General features: G+C 41.0%; 2 protein-coding genes across 3 annotated transcripts in view; one reads left to right on the forward strand and one right to left on the reverse strand.

Annotated features, from left to right (window-relative positions):
* Window positions 1-4,819, forward strand: part of LOC124125764 (annexin A6-like) — a 35,449-nt gene extending 30,630 nt beyond the window's left edge. For both annotated transcript variants that reach the window (XM_048381912.1, XM_048381913.1), the window contains exons 25-26: window positions 381-441; window positions 3,710-4,819. In XM_048381912.1, the coding sequence (XP_048237869.1) occupies window positions 381-441; window positions 3,710-3,723 (75 nt within the window). In that variant the 3' untranslated portion in view covers window positions 3,724-4,819. The remainder of the gene's footprint in view (window positions 1-380; window positions 442-3,709) is intronic.
* Window positions 4,820-7,598: 2,779 nt separating this feature from the next.
* LOC124125762 (speckle targeted PIP5K1A-regulated poly(A) polymerase-like) lies at window positions 7,599-24,388 on the reverse strand. The gene is made up of 11 exons (XM_046489127.2): window positions 24,277-24,388; window positions 22,661-22,729; window positions 21,091-21,281; window positions 20,203-20,454; window positions 19,356-19,470; window positions 17,643-17,764; window positions 16,468-16,709; window positions 15,420-15,649; window positions 13,708-13,797; window positions 13,068-13,204; window positions 7,599-11,354 (listed from the first exon to the last, which is right to left on the reverse strand). Exons 1-11 carry the CDS (start codon window positions 24,383-24,385, stop codon window positions 10,395-10,397), a joined length of 2,517 nt encoding a protein of 838 aa, XP_046345083.2. The 5' UTR covers window positions 24,386-24,388; the 3' UTR covers window positions 7,599-10,394.
* Between the last annotated feature and the right edge of the window lie 4 nt (window positions 24,389-24,392).

Genomic DNA, 24,392 nt, shown 5'->3' on the forward strand with positions numbered 1-24,392 from the left:
GTTATGACTTTAGTTTGTTATGCACATATATATAGCAAATGGACAAAACAAAGTTTGTTTCCTCCATCAGTTCGTTATAAGTGTGTTCATTATAAAGATAGATTATGTATTTGTCTTGTCTGGTTTCTGAGGCTCTGGCACATCAGCAAAAACTTCCCGACGGGGAAGAATTTAATTTCTCCCTTGATACATTAACAGAAATCATGACACTAATCTTACACGCTAACAAGATGAACCCAATAATTTAACGACGAAAATACCAGCTCTTATTAGACTACAATAGAACTTGTCTGAATGCTAACTGTTATGAAGGGAGTGAAGGTTATTTTCCACAAGTAAAGTATTTCTTCCACATGCTTACTCTGTCCCCACTGTTGCAGGATGACACGTCCGGGGACTACCGGACCATGCTGCTGGCTCTGATCCGCGACGAGGGTGTAGGTGAGTGCAGGGAGAGTCAGGCTGCAAGTGGGCTGTCTGACTTCATATCTTACATAATTTTAGGATTATTACAACATTTGGACCGCCTCCGTGGTCAAGTGGTAGAGCGTCCGCCCGGAGAGCGGAAGGTCCGGGGTTCGGGCGTCATACAAAAAATGTTTAAATATGGTACTTGTTGTTACCCTGTCTGGTGCTCGGCATTAAGGGGCTAAAACAAGGACTGGTCGGCTCGGAATCAGTATACTGTGTCTGAGTGGGGTATTCATGTTAAACTGCGGCATGGTATATCAGTGAGCTAGCATTATAAATCGGCATCAGTCCGGACTAGTACAAGCAGCCACACAAACACACACACGTACATGCACGTCGCTATATAAGTGCAATAATCTTGGATGTGACGTTAAACCCAAATTCACCTCACCTATAACAACATTTTCTATTGCATGTTCATGAAGCTGTACCTGGTACTACGTAAAGAGGGATCATGATAAACTGTTGTTCTGGTACTACGTAAAGAGGGATCATGATAAACTGTTGTTCTGGTACTATGTAAAAAGGGATCATGATAAACTGTTGTTCTGGTACTACGTAAAGAGGGATCATGATAAACTGTTGTTCTGGTACTACGTAAAGAGGGATCATGACAAACTGTTGTTCTGGTACTACATAAAGAGGTATCATGATAAACTGTTGTTCTGGTACTACGTAAAGAGGTATCATGATAAGATGTTGTTCTGGTACTATGTAAAGAGGGATCATGATAAACTGTTGTTCTGGTACTACGTAAAGAGGGATCATGATAAACTGTTGTTCTGGTACTACGTAAAGAGGTATCATGATAAACTGTTGTTCTGGTACTACGTAAAGAGGGATCATGATAAACTGTTGTTCTAGTACTACATAGAGAGGGATCATGATAAACTGTTGTTCTGGTACTACGTAGAGAGGGATCATGATAAACTGTTGTTCTGGTACTACGTAAAGAGGTATCATGATAAACTGTTCTTCTGGTACTACGTAGAGAGGGATCATGATAAACTGTTGTTCTGGTACTACGTAGAGAGGGATCATGATAAACTGTTGTTCTGGTACTACGTAAAGAGGTATCATGATAAACTGTTGTTCTGGTACTACGTAGAGAGGGATCATGATAAACTGTTGTTCTGGTACTACGTAAAGAGGTATCATGATAAACTGTTGTTCTGGTACTACGTAAAGAGGGATCATGATAAACTGTTGTTCTGGTACTACGTAGAGAGGGATCATGATAAACTGTTGTTCTGGTACTACGTAGAGAGGGATCATGATAAACTGTTGTTCTGGTACTACGTAAAGAGGTATCATGATAAACTGTTGTTCTGGTACTACGTAGAGAGGGATCATGATAAACTGTTGTTCTGGTACTACGTAGAGAGGGATCATGATAAACTGTTGTTCTGGTACTACGTAGAGAGGGATCATGATAAACTGTTGTTCTGGTACTACGTAAAGAGGTATCATGAAAAACTGTTGTTCTGGTACTATGTAAAGAGGTATCATGATAAACTGTTGTTCTGGTACCACGTGAAGAGGGATCATGATAAACTGTTGTTCTGGTACTGCGTAAAGAGGCATCATGATAAACTGTTGTTCTGGTACTACGTAAAGAGGGATCGTGATAAACTGTTGTTCTGGTACTACGTAAAGAGGGATCATGATAAACTGTTGTTCTGGTACCACGTAAAGAGGGATCATGATAAACGGTTGTTCTGGTACCACGTAAAGAGGTATCATGATAAACTGTTGTTCTGGTACTACGTAAAGAGGTATCATGATAAACTGTTGTTCTGGTACCACGTAAAGAGGTATCATGATAAACTGTTGTTCTGGTACCACGTAAAGAGGTATCATGATAAACTGTTGTTCTGGTACAACGTAAAGAGGGATCATGATAGCTGTTGTTCTGGTACCACGTAAAGAGGTATCATGATAAACTGTTGTTCTGGTACTACGTAAAGAGGGATCATGATAGCTGTTGTTCTGGTACCACGTAAAGAGGTATCGTGATAAACTGTTGTTCTGGTACTATGTAAAGAGGGATCATGATAAACTGTTGTTCTGGTACTACGTAAAGAGGGATCATGACAAACTGTTGTTCTGGTACTACGTAAAGAGGGATCATGATAAACTGTTGTTCTGGTACTACGTAAAGAGGGATCATGATAAACTGTTGTTCTGGTACTACGTAAAGTGGTATCATGATAAACTGTTGTTCTGGTACTACGTACAGAGGTATCATGATAAACTGTTGTTCTGGTACTACGTAAAGAGGTATCATGATAAACTGTTGTTCTGGTACTACGTAAAGAGGTATCATGATAAACTGTTGTTCTGGTACTACGTACAGAGGTATCATGATAAACTGTTGTTCTGGTACCACGTAAAGAGGTATCGTGATAAACTGTTGTTCTGGTACTACGTAAAGAGGGATCATGATAAACTGTTGTTCTGGTACTATGTAAAGAGGGATCATGGTAAACTGTTGTTCTGGTACTACGTAAAGAGGTATCATGATAAACTGTTGTTCTGGTACTACGTACAGAGGTATCATGATAAACTGTTGTTCTGGTACTTCCTAAAGAGGGATCATGATAAACTGTTGTTCTGGTTCTACGTAAAGAGGGATCGTGATAAACTGTTGTTCTGGTACTACGTAAAGAGGCATCGTGATAAACTGTTGTTCTGGTACTACGTAAAGAGGGATCGTGATAAACTGTTGTTCTGGTACTACGTAAAGAGGTATCATGACAAACTGTTGTTCTGGTACTACGTAAGGAGGGATCATGATAAACTGTTGTTCTGGTACTATGTAAAGAGGGATCATGATAAACTGTTGTTCTGGTACTATGTAAAGAGGTATCATGATAAACTGTTGTTCTGGTACTACGTACAGAGGTATCATGATAAACTGTTGTTCTGGTACTTCCTAAAGAGGGATCATGATAAACTGTTGTTCTGGTACTACGTAAAGAGGGATCATGATAAACTGTTGTTCTGGTACTATGTAAAGAGGGATCGTGATAAACTGTTGTTCTGGTACTACGTAAAGAGGTATCATGACAAACTGTTGTTCTGGTACTATGTAAAGAGGGATCATCATAAACTGTTGTGGAACATGTGTCGTGACATGGATCATCTGATTAATATTGACAATGCAATGTACTCTGTGAAACATTCTGTTTTCATCAGTTATTGTGCTAGTTCTCATCTCAATGTTTGTTTATTCCAGGCAAGAAGAAGTAAACAAGCCAGTCTCCAGCAACAATAACCACTTCCATCTGATATTCACAACACAGATCCGCTCTGTAATTCTGTGAAGTGACAACCATCTCGCATGTGTATGGTACTTCCTTATATGGCCTGTAACCATCTAGTCCCACACCACAGCTGTCTATTATCGTAGAGCAGGTACAGTTACGTTCTTTTTTCAGTACATTAACATAATAATACCTATTTTCACACCCACTAGCAGTTTTACAAACATCAGTGCCAGTGAAGCAATTGCTTTTTTATATTTTTACCCTGAAACTACAGCACTCGTATGCTGGATGAGGTTCTATCACTGGCAATGATCCCTGCATGGTTGTGAATGTCCGCTTCCCTACAGCACACATTCAAAACATTCCATCTTCTCAGGCATTCTATCTTTTACATTTTTGACTATTATTTATAAATTAGATCCAGTACATAAACACGTTTTTGAAATTATACATATGGATATATTAATCTATCACTTTTATTGTGCATACCTGTTTACATATATATCCGGCTTCTATTAGCAGTCCTGTCACACGAGAACTGTCATGTGGATTTTAGGTCAAATAAAATTTGTATGTTGTATGTATGTAATGTTTCTGATTAACATTACGACTGAACCCAGAATGTGAAAGAGAACAAAATAATTGCATAACAAAACAGCAAAACTGTTTCTCCAAAATGTATCCTTTCAAAATGCTTCCTTAAATATTTGTAGTACATGATCTTAAAGGGTTATCACAACAAATTGTATTTGTGCCTTATACAGCTATAACATGAGTAGAATAATAGTACAATAAGAATATTTTCAACAGAAGAATATGTTAGTATTATCATGATTATTTGTTTTAGAAGTGATTAGCTATCATCAATTGACCCAGTGTCTGTGATATCCATCCATCTACTGTAAAGTGTTCATCGAAGTAGCAATGTCAGATTTATTTATTGTATGTCATCATAAAGTGTTATGTCCGTCCGTAGGCATTTATTTTGTTGCCTGTTGCCTGTTGCCTGTTAGTATGTCTCTGTTATGAACCAATTCGGTTGTCTTGTTAGAAGAGCTGGAATAAAATTGTATATTATATGTTGCATTGTTTTATTTTGTGAATGATCTGTTCGATTAATACTGAAAGTCAGCAATATTCCACCTATGTGGTAGTGGTGGTGGTAATCTTGACTGCCTCCATGGTCTAGTGGTAGAGCGTCTGCCCGGAGAGTGGAAGGTCGGCGACTACTAAAAGTCGTTAAAAGACGGTACCTGTAACCCAGCCTGGTGTGTGGCATCAAGGGGCTAAAACAAGGACTGGTCGGCTCGGGGTGAATGTACTGTGTCTAATTGGGGTATTTATTATAAAATCTCAGTGGGCTAGCACTATAAAATCAGCATTAGTCCCAACTACAGACAGGATTCGTGAAGATTCCGGGGAAGAATAGGTTTTCAGCAACCCATGCTTGCCGTAAAAGGTGACTTTGCTTGTCGTAAAAGGTGACTAACGGGATCGGGTGGTCAGGCTCGCTGACTTGGTTGATGCATGTCATCAATCCCAAATGCGTGGATCGATGCTCATGATATTAATCACGGGATTGTCTGGTCCAGACTCGATTATTTACAGACTGCCATCATATAGCTGTAATATTGCTGAGTGTGGCATTAAACAACAAATCAACCAACCCAAATAGTACAGACAGACAGACAGACGAGTGCAATAATCTTGAAGGCGATGTTAATCATTTTCACTTCCCCTGTAAATAATCAGGGTATGATGACATGCAATCAACCAAGTCACAGAGCCTGACCAACCAGTCCATTGAGCTGCCCTTAGGTCTGTGACAAGCAGAGTTTGCTGGAGATATACACACCAAGAACTGACACATGGATTTTGTGATTGAGCATAAGAGATGACAGTACTGTAAATGTGATTACATACAAGTGTATGGCATTGTCAGCAATATCACAGCTGTATCATGCCTATATCTGTCGCAGTAAGGTCATACCCATCCAGTCTGGTCAAGTGACATCGAATTCAGTCGCCGCTGCCTCTTACAGCCAGTATTGAGTTTGTTTGTTTGTTTGTTTGCTGCTTAAAGCTGCACTCAGCTATGTGAACAATGATCCATGTTGTCAGGTAAAGTCACATGCTATCAACAAAATCACAGAGCCTGACGACCCGATCCACTTCTTGGACGCCTCTTACAGACCGACCATTTAATATTGTGTGTGTGTGGGGCTGGGGATGCCTGGGATTTCATGTGGAGATATGTTTTCAGCAACACCTAAAAAACCAGATATTTTATAAAATTATAACTATGAGCCTAAATATATGAATAACCTTTTGCAACAATATATTTTTTGTTGTCTACTTCCCAACAGTTTGAAGCATGAATACTTTTTAAAGAATTTTCTGGGACAATATATTTTTTTCAAAATAAAAATCTCCCAATAATATTAAATGGTCGGTCCCTTACGACCAAGATATAGGTCACCGATGCTGATTACTGGTACCTGATTCATAAAAGTCGGCTCTAGCAAACAGAATATAGGTAGCTGGTGACAGATTCTCACCCCAAGTCCCCACAGAAATGACAAGCAATGAGAAATCCCAATGGAGAACAAACAATACACAATGCAACACACAACTGGAAACATCTTAACATTGTTTAATGCTGACTTCTATGTACAAAATACACAACAATGAGTTCACCCTGCATCTGTAGCCGACATCACACATGGTTATGACTTAGTTTCACTAGAGTCCAAGCACACATGGTCGCTTACGGTAGTCATCCTTCAATTTGTGCAGGTAATAATCAGGTTCTAAAATGATCCTCCACGTATACATGTAACCATGGCAACATGTACACATCACATGAAAATTGGCAAAACACTGCCACAAGAAAGAAACATGACCTATTCAATATGCCTTGAACATTCAGCATCTTAATAAGTATATTGGTAATAATTGCTTTCAAATTCAGAAGCAGTTGAAAAATTTCATTAACAAGTGACATCACTCATAATACTTGATTTATAACAGGCTATTGGTGTGGTTAAAACATGCCTGCATGACGTTCTACTCAAACAAGGAGACATTTTACAGAATGTTGTAAACACAAAGGTCACTTGCCCCTGTCAATATTTCAACAGCACTTGCCTAAGAACCAAGTATTTAATAATTTAATGTGTTACACATGGTACAAAAATTCATGAAATGAAAACATGTGGTGCTGGAGAAGAGAGCATAACATGACATAGCAATGGGAAAGAGAAGAGCCCTATTTTGCCTTCTGCCCTTGCTGGCCTGTAACATGTAGTGAGTGATACAACATGTTAATCAGTAATAAAAGTTGCCAGGTAAATAATCAAGCTTGGGACAGACAATTCCATGGTTACAGAATGTTCAACGTGCCATGATGCTGGCTTACAATGTCATGCCAAGTCAGATAACAGCATGGGGTACTGGGCCTATTCTGATCTGGAATCTCCATAAGGAGACAAGCATGGGGTACTGGGCCTATTCTGATCTGGAATCTCCATAAGGAGACAAGCATGGGGTACTGGGCCTATTCTGATCTGGAATCTCCATAAGGAGACAAGCATGGGGTACTGGGCCTATTCTGATCTGGAATCTCCATAAGGAGACAAGCATGGGGTACTGGGCCTATTCTCATCTGGAATCTCCATGAGGAGACAAGCATGAGGTACTGGGCCTATTCTCATCTGGAATCTCCATGAGGAGACAAGCATGGGATCATGGGCCTATTCTGATCTGGAATCCCTATAAGCTTGTCCCTATAAGGGACAAGCATGGGGTACTGGGCCCATTCTGAAATCTCCATAAGGAGACAAGCACGGGGTACTTGGCCTATTCTGATCTTGGATCTCCATAAGGAGACAAGCATGGGGGACTGGGCCTATTCTGATCTGGAATCATTAAAAGGAGACAAGCATGGGGTACTGGGCCTATTCTGACCTGGAATCTCCATAAGGAGACAAGCATGGGGTACTGGGCCTATTCTGACCTGGAATCTCCATAAGGAGACAAGCAGGGTGTACTGGGCCTATTCTGATCTGGAATCTCCATGAGGAGACAAGCATGGGGTCATGGGCCTATTCTGATCTAGGATCTCCATAAGGAGACAAGCATGGGGTACTGGGGCCTATTTCGATCTGGAATCATTAAAAGGAGACAAGCATGGGGTACTGGGCCTATTCTGATCTTGGATCTCCATAAGGAGACAAGCATGGGGTACTGGGCCTATTCTGATCTGGAATCTCCATAAGGAGACAAGCATGAGGTACTGAGCCTATTCTGATCTGGAATCTCCATAAGGAGACAAGCATGGGGTCATGGGCCTATTCTGATCTAGGATCTCCATAAGGAGACAAGCAGGGTGTACTGGGCCTATTCTGATCTGGAAACCCCTATAAGGAGACAAGCATGGGGTCATGGGCCTATTCTGATCTAGGATCTCCATAAGGAGACAAGCATGGGGTACTGGGCCTATTCTGATCTGGAATCTCCATAAGGAGACAAGCATGGGTACTGGGCCTATTCTGATCTGGAAACTCCATTAAGAGACAAGCATGGGGTACTGGGCCTATTCTGATCTGGAATCTCCACAGGTGGATTTCTGCAACTTAGTTTAGGCCTTGTGTTAATTGCTATGCCTTAGTAAGATGTCTTTGAAACAAAAAAATACCCTTTGCCTCATGCCTAAGGGTAGAACAAACATCTGCAAGGGGTCACAGAAATATTACAGGCACACATTTCATCCTTTAAATGTTTTACATTGATCATTAAACATTAAAATACATATCTAAATATCCCTTCGGAAACGGACCTCCACAGATAATATTGTTCAGAGCTCTGAGCATTGAACATGATCAGCTGCGATCAGAGCTCTGAGAATTACATACGATCAGCTGCAATCAGAGCTCTGAAATTACATACGATCAACTGCGATCAGAGCTCTGAGCATTACATCTGATCAGCTGTGAACAGAGGTCTGGGAATTACATATGATCAGCTGCGATCAGAGCTCTGAGCATTACATATGATCAGCTGTGATCAGAGGTCTGGGAATTACGTATGATCAGCTGCGATCAGATCTCTGAGCATTACATATGATCAGCTGCGATCAGACCTCTGAGAATTACATACGATCAGCTGTGATCAGAGCTCAGAGAATTACATATGATCAGCTGCGATCAGACCTCTGAGAATTACATACGATCAGCTGTGATCAGAGCTCAGAGAATTACATATGATCAGCTGCGATCAGACCTCTGAGAATTACATACGATCAGCTGTGATCAGAGGTCTGGGAATTACATATGATCAGCTGTGATCAGAGGTCTGGGAATTACATATGATCAGCTACAATCAGAGCTCTGAGAATTACATACGATCAGCTGTGATCAGACCTCTGAGAATTACATACGATCAGCTGTGATCAGAGCTCAGAGAATTACATATGATCAGCTGTGATCAGAGCTCTGAGCATTACATATGATCAGCTGCGATCAGAGCTCTGAGAATTACATATGATCATCTGCAAGTGACACAACAGCTGCATGTGGAGGACAATTCATATATATCATCTGTATCAGAACATTAGTAAACTTATTCAAAACCATTCCAAATCAGTAACAGAAGTGCCCTCCACATTCTGAAAATAATTCTTCTTTCTCTTAAGATACATATGCAAATGCACATCGAAAAGATCCTCATAAAATCAGTTTCAAATTAATGAATCAACAAGCCTTCATATTTTTCAGCCTAAAAAAACATACAGATCATAGAATCAAAATCAGGTATAAGATATTCTAATAATCATATCTACGACATGTCTGGGAGAACAACTTGCATAACCACTTCAGTCACAACTACAACAAAGACCTCCCCGAGGCAAGTGTGTTCACTAGCCTATATCAAAGCCTAGTTTCTACCCTTGCCACATCGAGATCACTTTTCTTAGCTCGACCCTGGCGCCACCTCGCGTAGATTACGAATTGTGCCCCTTGTAATGAAAAAGAGTTTTCCAATCAGAACGATGTTCCTATCTCATATAGCTGTACAAAGATGGCGACTACCATAGGCGACGACCTAGCCGATCATATGATAAAAACATTCGCGATTGCATCCCCAACACAAAAACATTGGTTTAAAAGATGAAGAAGACGTGTCAACAAAGACAGGCAGCGGTAAATCACTTTCATACGAAGGTGAACCAGTCATGGATGGTGATGTGAAACATTCTCTGATTGGACTACCAATATGTGCGATATTCCAATGATATTTAGCACAGGAAAGTGGGCTTGATGTGGCAAGGGTGAAAACTAAATTTTGATAAAAGGCTAGTGGACGTGCTTGCCTTGGGAAGATGAGGCCACGTGAGCCTCATGCAACTCACAATGGCTCCATAATCTCAACCTTTCAATAAATGTCAAAATAAGAAAATAGGTCTTAAATGAGATATGTTTATGAAAATAATGACCGAAATGAAAACTTCAGCATATTTTATATAAAGGGATGTTTTCCTACATCAATAATGAGCCTTCAATCATCATCAACATGATCAACGTGAAATAATGAAACGAACAGCTATGTTCAGAGTTCTTCTGAGAAGCAACTTGTTTCCAAACTTGAAACCTTCCCCTACCAAGTTTCATACAGATTTTTATCCACCAACCTTCGAATCAATGTCTTGAAGAAAGGGTAGAAACAGGAGAACTCCTTGCCCTCGTCGGTGGGCTCGAGTTTTAGGATGACCGCTGTTTTGGATGTCTTAACAACAGTGTCAATGTCACAACGGAACTGCACTACATATTTCGGTGAGAATCCATCGCTCTCTATGATCTTCTCGGAGATCTCCCGCTCGAGCTCCAACCCGTCCAGCTCACCTTCCATCACCTCGCGTCTCAGCGTCTTCCGCCCGCTCCAGGTCCGGCAGCAGGAGCTACACATCAGCTCCATGTGGAGGCTTGGGGACTGGGGAGATCCGAGGGGAGCCATGCCTGGTTCCAACTTCACTCCTGGGGCAACCATGGGCTCCTTCATCCCTGCAGCTCCTTTACTGGGAGTTCCTGATTTCTGCTCCGATGAATTTTTAGGACTAGTATTTTTTACAGTTGGTTTTGCTTGAGAATTATCCATTTTCGACTCTGGATCAACCTCCATTTTTTCCGTGGGCACGTCTCCCGATATTGTCTGGGCGAGAATTTCAGTCTCAAACATGAGAATGGTCTCGAGGACTCGCTGTATGAATAGGCACACCTTAAAACACCAGTTCAGTCGGAAGTCAGGTGTCTGGGGATTCTTGAAGGCTTCAGCTGGTAGCTGCGCCACCTTCAAGATGACGGTGAAGCTGTGGTCATCCTCCTTCTCCTCATCCAGGTCTCGCAGCCTCGTCAGCTCCTCCTCTAGTTCCGCTGGTACGTCCACACCGAGCAGGTCCACCAGCCCCAACTGTACCTCGGCCACCACGTTGGACCACTGCTCACATTTCTTGGCTGCGATCTGGAACTCCTCCGAAATCTTCTGCTTGATCTTTTCAGTTACGTTTCCACCAATGTTGTGGTCCAGGACAAATGGGTCCTGGATGCTGATTGGCCCAATCTGAGAGGCAGTGAAAACAGACATGACATACATTGTATTGTCAACTGTACTGAAATACTAAAACTATGACATTGCAATGGTGCACATTATAAACAAAATAGCTGTACTACACTTCAAAGACAGGAGGGGGCACAGTCGCCTAAGGTGGCGGGATTCGTTGTGCAGAGTTGCGTCCCTTGGGCACACCAGAAACCTATGATTGTGGGTTCGAATCCTGGTTCGCCCTGATTATGTTTCTAGGTTTGTCAGCACCATACCCGTGCTCGTGGATTTCACCGAATGGTAAACGTCTGAGACCTGCATAACTTCGGGCTTTCCTCCCACATTAAGCTGACACGCCTTGATATAACTGGAATACTGTTAAAAGCGGTGCTAAACCCAATTCACAACTCAAAGACAGGATGGATATTAGGAAATATTGTGAACTTGAACTCCACATACTCATTTCTTGTTGTGCTGACATTTATAATACCCTGAAGAAAAGTTTTGAGTTAGAGTCAGGACATAACAGATTTAATTGCCTAAACTTGAATTATTAATCCTCTCTTGTGCTGAAATCTAGGTAAGGAAAACATGAGAATTTCCTTTCCCCTTAGAATTTTGCAAGATAATTGGATTTTAACAGATCCCAGGGTATGGGGCTCATTAGCTTTCTGTAACCTTAGTAGTGACCTTGACCCTCAAAGTTAGCCAATCATTTAGGTAGATCAGCCTTCATTTAGAAGGGGTCTGCTGAAGTAGAAAACAAATCGTACAAGTACAGTGAGCATGAACATCCTCCATATAATTGAAAGCAATTTGTCTGATAACCTTGAAGGAGAAGAGATTGGTGTAAAGGCTGTAGTCATTTTGAGCTTTTGATAATATTTCTTTTCAGTTCAGTTGACCCACAGACCCATGACAACAGCTCACTTTGACAATGTCATTACAAGAGCCATCAGAAGATGACAAATCCTCCCGGCTCCCACAAATTCTAAACAACAAATCATCTGATTGTTCCAGCAAGTCCTGCAAGAGAAATCTGTGCAACTTGATGAGAGTATCCCTATCAAATCTGTCTGTCTGTATACAAGAGTAGTTATTGAGCTTTCAAAACAATACCATGAAATTGGGATAAGATGTAAATATGAATAATCATGTAAAGAAACAGAGGCGTAACAAATAATTGAAATTCTGTCAAGAATTACAAACAGCTGCTTACAATTTGGTCATGGTGTGCGCATACTGAAGAAAACTGGCAGTTTTGAAGAAAAGCTCTGCAAAAACACATGCCCCTGAATTGGGTCAAAGTTACACTTGTTGCCATGAAAATGGAAAAAAGAATTTTCTAAAAATCCCTAAATAGCAAAAGGCACCAGTTGACCTCTCTGATCTCTCTGTGCGCATAATTTCATGAATGAATATCAAGTAGTTTAGGAGATATGGTCCAGACAAACACAATATGGACAGTCAAAGTCAAACTCGTTGCCATGGAAACGGGGAAAATAAAAATGAGAAAAATCCCTAAAGAACAACCTTGTTTTTGTGCTTGCAAAGTTTCATGAAAGAATACTTATTAGTTTTAGAGACATGAACTGGACCAAAAATGATTATGGACGGACAGACCGACGGACAGACAAGCTGATTACAATATACCCCCATATTACATACAGGGGGGATAAAAACAAATAATTAAACAAAAGTGATTCAAAATCTTCAAACTTTGAAACGTACCTTGAATGTCTGTGACTCGGTGTTGGGCTGTTCCAGCATCTGCTGTACTGGGAGGATGTGACCAGTGCGGGTTTGTAACACGACCGTGCTGAAGTCCAAGTTGGAGTAGTACTCAAAGAAGCCCCTCAACAGATCCTCTGCAAGTGAAACATAGACACTATCCACTACCATCATAATTACAACACGGTAGTTTGCTTGATCCAGGATACACAAATTCCGATCACCAGCACTATGTTCTACCACTGAATTACATGAATATTTGAAACATATTTCATTACTGGAATTGTGATATTCATAAAGGGCAACTCAAAAGTCAACTTTGGAAAGACTTCTGCCCGTATCCCCTACCAAAAGTAGCATGTGTATGCATTGTCGCTCAATCATGGTAAATTTATATATTTTGAGGGGGTGGGAGGGAACGGGTGGAAGTCTTACCTCAACTTTCACTGGCACAGTGTCCAGTACCTCAACTAATAAAGTGTTCAGCCTCCTCAGCAGTCATGGGACACCAAGGATCAACAAAATCTTTAGGGGGACAAACATGGCCAATTTACTTCAAGCTGACGCAAAGTACATGACTACACACGCCATTTTCCATGTCCTTTAATGAAACTACACCTCACTTGCACTTCCCACTCACCTCCGGACCACGTGTTAGCCGATGATGTGAATGTTTCCGGCTCATCCAGATAGGAACAGTCCCAGCCATCAATGACCACCTTCTCCTTGCCTGGTTCACAAAGCACAGTGTGTTAGGGTTGGGTCTAAAGGCACTTCAGCATTCCAGATACATAACAGGGTCATATCCGACAGAGATCTTAGCGCAACAACGACCTGGGGTCCTTGAGATCGTATTTAAAACCAGGGACCACTAAATTATTTATATTTGTATTTGACCTTAGATTTACGACAAGGACCCCTAATTTCCATGTTTATATTCGAACGCTCAGGTTGAAAATGTTTAGAGTTACCACATTTGTGAAGTCAAAGGACATGAGTATGGACTGATGGATATGATCAGGATTGCAGCAAAACTGGTTTTTAAAATCATGCAGCAAAGGGACATAACTCCCAAAGCGAGTTGTGGGAACTTAGAGGGCTTGATTCAAGAATAGAGTTATGTGTTCTAGATTGAGGGCTGAATATTATACAAATACCGTATTCATCGTAATAAGCGCTCAGGGCGCTCTCAAAATTAGAAATAGGGGGCTCTTATTAGAATATGATTTTGGTGAGATTAAAACGAGGTTGAAAGATTGTAAATTTTGGGTAAGCCTGGAATGATATAAAAGAAGAATCTGTTAGTATTATACACGATAGATATATTTTTCGAGAATTTAATTGCCCATAATTAAGGGTGCATATAACAAATTAAACGAATGCGTATTACACACGAATAAATAAGTCTTGTGTTCATTGATCAATCGGAAGGGGTGCTAATTGGGATTGTTCACTAGCCAATATATTAGCAAATAACGCCGTGGGCGCTTATTAGAGCGGGGCGCTTATTACGTCAAATACGGTAAGTACTCTTAACGAGGTCAATATGCAAAAACAAAGACCGAGGACACAAACTCTGAGGTGGTCTGACGGCCGAAGGGGTCAGGTCCGAGGGTCCTTGTTTTCGTATATTAACCTCGTCAAGAATAATCATTCGTTTTGTTATAACGAAATTCACATTTAAATTTCTGATGTCTTTAAACCATCCTCTGATTCATTACAGTAACTTAGCTGTGAACTGTGAAAAGTTCAAACCAGACTCCAACTTGTTTTCTAGCAGACTAGTCAATATTCATCATGTGACGGGTCAATACTGATCATGTAACATGTCAATATGCGAGGTCAGTGTCGGGAACATGATTTAAGGGTCTCCATTGAAATGTACTGTTTCATCACATGGTACGGATTAACCAATGGAATTGCAAGATTCTTAAGAGAGGTATAACAATGTAAGTTGTAGTCTTATCCTTAGAGGAATACAGTTTGATGTACCCTCTGTGGGGCACGGGTACATCATCTGAGGGTACATCAATCTATATTCCCCAAGGGATAAACTGCATTTAACTTACCACCATGTATATAATTTACCACAATTTGAGTGAGTGAGTTAAGCTTTAACGCCACATCAGCAGTATTTCAGCCATATCGTGACGAGAAGTACATAATAATAATAATAATACAAATATTTAGACAATAAAAAAGCTGTCCACGAATTTGAAAACAAATCGAGATACAGACGCGAAGTATTTGTTTTTGCCATACTGCCAAACAACAATTTGTTTATGTTTAGGCTCTGGTCATGACATACACAATCCTATATCAATGTTAACATGGTTGATATGTATATATTACCTGCCAGTTCCGCCAGTCTACTGGTTGTTGGTAATATGGGAGTGGCGAGATTCTGGAGGTATTGAACCACGAGGAATGTGAGAGCGTAGTTGGACAGACGAGGGCCTGAGTTGATGTTTCCAGCAATCTCCTTGACCTTGGCCCAGTAGCGGACAGTATAGACCAGCAGCCCCACACGCTCGTCGATCCGGCTACACAGCTGCAGCAGCCGAGTGTTACGCAACGCCAGTCTGTAGGGGAAGTGAGGTGGTGATTGCAGTGTTTGAAATAACTTTAAAACCCAACAAGACAGTCAGGAAGGTGGCCCAAAGTGTTGCCTGCCCATCTTCAAAATTACCTGCCCGTACTCATGCATTATAAATATTGAAAAATCGCCAAAACTAAGAGACAAATCGCATCTTGATTCAGTTGAAATACTTCAAAGAACAACTTGAGAAGCTAAAAGGAGTTCTAATGAAACTGATACACAAGCAGACTTAAAATTATCTGACCGTCGGGCAGCTTGAGGAATATTTCATGCAGCCCGACAAAAAAGTTACTGGCCACGGGCAGGTGGGCAGGCAGTTATTTCGGACACTGGGTGACTGATAAGGTGGTGTCAACTGTTCATAGGTGTTTGTGACCAACTTGTCCTGTATCTGCATACTATACTACAAAAACAAAGTTAAGGATCACCCAATTCTTTCATAACAGCCATGACTGATTAACTGTAGTAATATGCAAGAAATGGGTGATCCTTAACCTTTTTGAGTAGTATATTAACAAAGTGATGTGAAAATTCAAGACCTTTCAATGAATCTTGAATGTACAAGATGTAAACTGACTCATTTGTACAATATCAGTGTTGACAAAAAACAAACAAAATGTTTACAGTCCTGAGGTGAACTTAACTTAAATTTGGGCAAGTGAAAGTCAAGAATTTTGATAACTTATGATAATGAAATGAAGATGCATAACTAGACAAAGAATCAAAATCCAGTTAGAATCACTGGCCTGTTTCTGTAGTGTTCCCATGTTTAGAATAACTGTGCCAAGATGGCTGACTCACTTGTTGTTGATGGAGAGGTCACACTTGATGCCCGAAGGTTCGTGAGTGAACTTGATGAGGGGACACCTGGCGCTGGGGATGACGATGATGTTGTTGCAGCCGGGGGCATGCTCCACCAGGATGCGGGACACCAGCTTCACCTTGTCATACGCTGTCATCAGCTGGAGGTCAGCGGAGGTCAGAGGGCCCTCGGTCCTCTTCAGGGACTGGATGTCTCGGTGGTACGGCAGCTTCACAGGGGCCTGGCGATGAGTGAGTGAGTGAGTGAGTGGGGATGAGTGAGTGAGTGAGTGAGTGAGTGAGTGAGTGAGTGAGTGAGTGAGTGAGTGAGTGAGTGAGTTAGTTTTGACAATATATCAGCAGTATCAGGGTGTGTCAGCTTTCTGTTGGCAGAAATCCCAAAATGGTGTAGATCTTGGCTGTTTTCCACTTTGATGAAACCCAAATGTCACAGAAAGTGCCGACAAACTAATGATGCTGAGTTTTTACCCCACGATTATAGGACACTGGCACACTAAACTGAAGGGAGTCAGATCTGAATGGCAAAACTTCCATTCCTGCGACCTCAGGGATGATGAAAAGGTTCAGCTAATCAGACAACTTACTGTTAATACCAAGTCATCAGGGGTAGATTAAAGAACAAATGTAGCCAGCAGGGCTTGCTCCTTTCAAAAGTTACTGGCCCTTCTCCAAACTAACTGGCCTACAACTAATTGGTGGAGGCCATGAGGTGTTTTTGTAATTTTAACTGGCCACAGGCAGCAGTAAAATCAACCCCTGAGTCATGATCAGAAGAGGTGAGGTGAAATCAGGTTTAACATCGCATTCAACATTAGTGCACTAATAGTGATATGCATGCGCGCACCTGCTCGTACTTGTCTGGACTGATGTTGTTTTTATAGCACTAGCCCACTGAGATACCATGCCACACTTTTTAACATGAATACCCCACTCAGACACAGTGTACACTGAGCTGACCAGTCCTTGTTTTAGCCCCTTAATGCCTAGTACCAGGCAGGGTAACAAAAAGTACCATCTTTTAACATCTTTTGGTGACATATTTTAGCGGAAAGAAATAAGTCATCATTATTTTTACTTCAATCTTTTTATTTCACTCTACCACTGCATGCAGCCGACAACAAACCCACACAACTGTCACATCATGTCTAGTGTACCTGGGAATCTGGGAGATTGAGGGCCTCTTCTTGGTCATCATGGAAGTCCAGGTATATGTCAACATCGCAACCCTTCACTCCGAACCCATTCACAGAGGAGCCAAACTGATGCACAGAGCAGGCTGAGGAACAAATATCATCACAATATATAGTGGTATAATGATACGGTGATACAGTATTGTATCCTGATACGGGGGCCACGATACAATACATCCATTTACAACTCCTGCATTGCGATACATACGATACATCACATTACAAGTTATACTGGTGTAAAAACATGTGACTAATAATAAATTTGATGGTAAACAAAACTGTTTGCCAACCAGCTTACACAGATTCTCTAGTATTATCCAACTGGCTATAAATAACATAACATTCACAGTGCCCTCTTGCCTATATGGTTCTGCCTTACAATATCCCATCTTAATTTCTGAAATTTAAAAACAAATGATTCAGGGTTGTGGTTCAACTGCAAAAGAAAAGAATATAAACTTTGAAATAAAAGAACTGTATGGGGATACAAGTCATATCGCAACCCCACTGTATCGTTACACCTCTGACAATAGAGTAGGTGTCACAATCCAGCTACAGCATTACTGCTTATCATGAACGAAATACTAAGTAAAATCTGATCGCACAATACTGGTAGAATCCACCTCAGTTATCCAGTCATAGGAGTTAAACACAAACTGGCTGATAGCAACAACCGCTTATTAGCTTGGTAACATGGATAATAAGAATTTCTTGCAAAAAGGGTGCAATTCAAATATCCTGACTGAAGTATGTCGTGACTGAAGTATCGCAAGAGGTAAAGGACTAGTCATTATATGAATTCTAAATGGGGATCATTCATATACTGTTTTACTTGTATAGTATATACTGTGTTCAATCTATTCTTCCTATTTGGTTCAGACTTTGCCTGTATTAGAGGAAATTACTGCAATCTGAGTATTCTGTACATGATATTAATAGGTGAGGTGAAATGATTTAACATGAATACCCCACTCAGAGTATACTGACTCCGAGCCGACCAGTCCTTGGTTTAGCCCCTTAATGCCGAGCACCAGACAGGGTAACAACAAGTACCATCTGTGCAATTTTCTTCTTATCATTGATATCCATAGCACAGAGTAAAAGCAGATGGCACGAAGGCATGACAAGTTCGGAGTTAGCTGCCCTTGGTCTTTCCTCAAAGTAGAGGCAACAAATGCTGCATGAAAAGTGGACGAAAATACAACAATTTTTGAGTATTGTTTAACGCCGCTATTAGCAATATTCCAGCAATATCACAGCGGGGGACACCAGACAGGGGCTACACACATTGTACCCATGTCGGGAATTGAACCCGGATCTTCGGCACGAGGAGCGAACACTTTAACCACTAGGCTACCCAGCCACTCACAAATAAACAGTAAGGTACACACAGCCAAATTCTAACACAAACAAGGTCTTTTTAAAAGGAAGATAAAGGACATCACACGATCCAACCAAACTAAACATTCTAGTACATGGGTGTTTTGAAGCAAGAGGAAGCTCAAGGACAGATAACTCTGTGTAGGTGACCGATTTCCTGGCTGCATTCATGTGATGTGTTGTGGATATCAGAGATAAGAATGACACTGCACATCGTCATATCAGGATAGTCATAGTTATGACATATTGCCTGATCTGAAAACACAGTTGAATAATGTTAAGACGAGCATGATTTACCTGGAAAGAACTTTGTGAGCGCTGCACTGAGTATGTCACAGATGCCCTGCTTCTGTGTGATCTCCTCATCCGTCATACGGACAAAGTCCGCCAGCACCCGCATCTGGTCCACAATCTGCAGAAACATGGCAGTCACATGTACCACACAGCATCATGTCATTACCACCATAAGGAAGGAATATCTTGACTTACTGAAACTGACTTCAACCTATTTGTAAAAACCTGCGTGCATACTGAATAAATCCAACTCAAAAAGCGCAAAAACACATTCTTGAAATACAAATGTCAACAATTATAACTTCACAGACTAACTTAATTATTAAAAAACAAAAAACTGACGACAATCATCAATCTGTGAAATTAATGCAACACAAGCATCACCCATTCTATTTTCAGCCAATCAAGAAACAGTAGTCCGAAAGTGGGCGTGGCCTAATTGGGGTGTGTGTGTGGGGTGTGTGTGTGTGTGTGTGTGTGTGTGTGTGTGTGTGTGTGTGTGTGTGTGTGTGTGTGTGTGTGTGTGTGTGTGTGTGTGTGTGTGTGTGTGTGTGTGTGTGTGTGTGTGTGTGTGTGTGTGTGTGTGTGTGTGTGTGTGTGTGTGTGTGTGTGTGTGTGTGTGTGTGTGTGTGTGTGTGTGTGTTCCAGATTTGCTTTTGTTTTGACCATTGCCTTTAGTGTTAAACAAGGAACCTTTCCAGATACTGGGCCCCTTGTTTTAGCTCTGTTGAACACCTGGTTTAGACCTCTTGCCAAACTTACTGATTCAGAGTTGCTGTGCCCCTGGTTCTGCCACCTTACTGATTCAGAGCTGTTGAGCCCCTAGTTTTTTTCCTCTTGACAAACTTACTGATTCAGCACTTTTGAGTTTCAGCAACAGCTCCTCCTTGTTGACAGCAATGGCCTTCTTGTTCTCCTTGGCAGCCTTGACCCTGGCATTCTGTCTGGCCTTCATCTTCCTCTCCTTCAGCACCCAGCGGGGGGTCTGGTTCACCTTGCGGGGGTTCACCACGATCTTGTCCCCCTTCAGTTCATGTTCAGTGTGAGCAATGGCAGCTGTGACAGACTCTTCCTCAGCATATTCAACCATGGCAAACAGGCCCTGTAACAGCCATAGGGAGGGTCGGAAACAGGTCTAAGATAATGAGGAAGTCCCTAAGTTGATCATGCTGTCAATGTGACCAGTTTCTGGATGGCTGACAGGGCTTTCCCTGATGCAGGGCACAGATGTATCCAGGATTCCCAATTTATTGCCCTTGACAGAAAAATTCGGAAATGATGAAATTTTGTTCAAAAGTGGGATTTTCTTGAAAGTCCAAATATTCTGAAAGTTCAGGGGTATTTTAATATTTCATTTAAATCAAGAATGAAAAAATAATCATTAAATATGTTAAAAGCTCTTCTTGTTTTTTGGTCGTTATCAGTGAAATACAAGCCACATCTGCAAAGTAATAACTTTAGCCACTAGTCTAAAGCCAGAGTCTAGTAAAAATCTGTTCAGTCTTGTAAGAGCAAAAATCTACAGAAAAGCCACTGACTGAACATACGAACAATGATCTACTTGATCGGGGCGCAGTGGCATGTATTGAAAACTCAGCCAAATATTGTATGTGACATATCTTTTGAGTCAACAATAACCCTCAGGTTTAAAAGCTTGGTTTAAAATCTTGTTTCTTCAGCAGGTCAAAATGTTTCTTTACATGAAATATTCTTCAACAAATCTGACAAATCTGCTCACCCTCTTGTACTCCATGAAAATTTTCTCCACTTTGCCAAACTTGGAGAAATATGTTCTGAGTTCGTCTTCAGTGGTGTCATCGCTGAAGCCCTTTGTAAAGACAGTGAGGCTGGCTTGTTTCTGCCGCAGCTTGCAGGCCTCGATCACACGGATGTGGCGCTTCCCCTTCACATGGTCCTTCATGGCCTCCTCTGCACAGTCACATTCATTCTGAATTACATGTACTACCCACACCGACTATATCATTGACTTTGTGCATCCTTTTCAAAACAATTTAGATATAACAGTGTTTTTCATGTTTGTGAATGTTGTTCAATACCGCAGTCAGAAATATTCAAGCAATATCATAGTGGCTTGTTAATAATAATGTCTGGACCAGACAAACCATTGAATGAAAACATTAACAACGATCTACGTCATCAGGGCATGATGGCATACACTAATCAACCAAGTTAGAGTGAGTGAGTGAGTATGGTTTTACGCCGCTTTTAGCAATATTCCAGCAATATCACGGCGGGGGACACCAGAAATGGGCTTCACACATTTTACCCATGTCGGGAATCGAACCCGGGTCTTCGGCGTGACGAGCAAACGCTTCAACCACTACGCTACCCGACCGCCCAAAACAACCAAGTTAGAGTCTGATTGACTGATTCATCATAGTCGACTCTTATGACAAGCATCTTTTACTGAGGACGAATTGTCACCGGTCATATCACTAGATGAGTATGACATTTCAATAGTCTTCCAGAACAAGAGAAGCCATCACGACTTCACAGGATGGATGAATGCAGAGTATACAAAACCTGTTAACCTGTTGACGATGAATCTAAGCTAACTAGCAGTATTAAATGTTGAAGACAGTAAAATAATATCAAAACAAAACACCACAAAATAATCTCCATGTAGTTAAAATATGTGTTGTTGATCAAGTGAATATTGGATATGATATGCCAATCTAATTTACAATGTCTTCAAGTATTGACTATTACATATAATCTGTTGATTTTCAGCAATGTCAAACATGAATGTGTCAATCATGCCAGTTATATGCATGATATGATGGTGGTCTGTAAACAATTGAGTCGGGACCAGACAGTCTAGTGACTGACATCATGAGCATCGATCTCCACAATTGGGATACATGACACACCTCAACCAAGTCAGCAAACACCCATCGCGTTAGTCGCCTCTTACAAGCGTGGGTTGCAAAAGACCATTTCTAACTTGGATCTTCACAGGTCTGAAATCCTAGTCTAGTAAAAATTTTTGGTCTATCGGTAATAAGCTCAGCATAAGATAGCCCATAACTAATGAGTAAAATCTATTTTGAACTCATAATTTCAGGCACAGGCAGTGAAGAGGATGACTAAATGAATCATTCCAACTAAACCATAAGCAGCAGCAGTACTACTAGAAACCTTGGTTTATCACTGTTTGTTTATTATCATTGGAGCTAATGGTCCTAGAAATTTGCTTAAACTTGGTAAATGTTTATTCTTTGCAAACTCATCATACGGTTGTGCTTTGATCTTGGTAATCCTGTTGACAGCAAACACTTCTGACTTACCTGAAGGAACAGTCACCATACAGTATTCACACTGAATCACCATGTTTCCTGGCTTCAGAAATATATAACCTGAAACATACAACACAAAGTCATCATCTTGTTCCATTATGACCAGCTGGAAGACACAAACAGTGACAGACTTTAATAGAAATTGTAGGGATGAGCGACAGCCATGTTTTCTATTTGCATTCTAAAAAAGTAAGCTACGAAGTGAAATGTTTTATTATATTAGTATAAAAACAACATGGACAAAATAAAATGCTTTCTTAGTCAAACAGTCTTAAATATGGTTAATAAGTCACTAAGAATATGGAGAATAACATATGAATGGGTGAGTGAGTGAGTTGGGTTTAACGCCGCTTTTAACAGTATTCCACTTACATCGCGGCGTGTCAGCTTAATGTGGGAGGAAAGCCCGAAGTGATGTAGGTCTCAGACGTTTACCACTTCGGTGAAACCCACGAGCACGGGTATGGTGCTGACAAACCTAGAAACATAATTGGGGCAAACCGGGATTTAAACCCACAATCATAGGTTTCTGGCGTGCCCAAGGGACGCAACTCTGCACAGCGAATCGCGACGCCTTAGACGACTGGGCCACCCGTGCCCCCCACATATGATTTGGCTTCATGCATTTTACCAACATGATGAATTGAACCATGATCTTCCATGTGATGAGCCAATGCTTAGACAACTATAGGCTACCCCACTGGAAGGACAACTTGGAAATAATGGTTGTTGACAAGGTGATATTTATTGACAGCTTGATAGCTTAATGCAGGAGGAAAGAAAAACGGGATGCGGGTCATAGAAGTCAATCAATGTTGCAAAACTTGATGAGCACAGGAATAGTGCCGACATGGCAAGGATCATTGTCAGGGCAAATCTGGACCACTTGCACAAAGCAATCCTAGCCCTACGATTATTGTAGGTATGAGAGTTGTGGTATAAGACAATCGTCTTAAGAACGCTTTGTGCAAGCATGCCCTGGGCGTAAATCCTGGATCATATTGTTCGGGCAGCTAAGGGACACAACATTGCGCAATGACTTTCAGCATCTGCTTTCCCTAACCCTATGGATTGTAAAGGGGTGTTTGACTAGCAAGTGGTGCCCAACCCTAAGGATCATAAAGGGATGTTTCATTGGAAAGGGGTACCTAATCCTAAAGTAACACTAATTTATAAATTCACTTGATATTATGATTCATACTTATCAGGAGCATCAAACAAGCATGGCAGGTAATACACATGTATCTACCTCTTCTGGTCTGAAGCAAGATAATACAAACGATTTACGGGTTCGGCAATGTATTTCATCCAAAAACAGCAAACATATACATTTATGATGATTAATGGCAGCTTCAGAAAAGGTTGCAGAGTGTTCATGGCGACATTTGCTGTTTCCCTGGACAGTAAATGGCCCTACTAGTGTTTAAACCTTAACTATGGGCTGGAACATTCATAATAACACCAATTATACATTTCGATGCACCGCCAATTCTAATGTCATGAAAATAGTTAGTGTATGTATTGTTTACAACTGAATAGTCAGTTACTTTAACATAACGGTTACGTCAAAGTGTACTAAGTGTGCGTGTGGAATCTATGAAACAAACCATGTGAAAAAACGTAGAAACATATGAGAAGAACCGGAGCAAAAAAGCGGAAAATCGCAAAGAAACACGTCGGAGTTACGACCCCTTGGTGATAAACTCCTAACACCATACAGTCC

This window comes from Haliotis rufescens, unplaced genomic scaffold (genome assembly GCF_023055435.1).
Source record: "Haliotis rufescens isolate VD_foot unplaced genomic scaffold, xgHalRufe1.0.p SCAF_4, whole genome shotgun sequence".
NCBI lineage: Eukaryota > Metazoa > Mollusca > Gastropoda > Lepetellida > Haliotidae > Haliotis > Haliotis rufescens.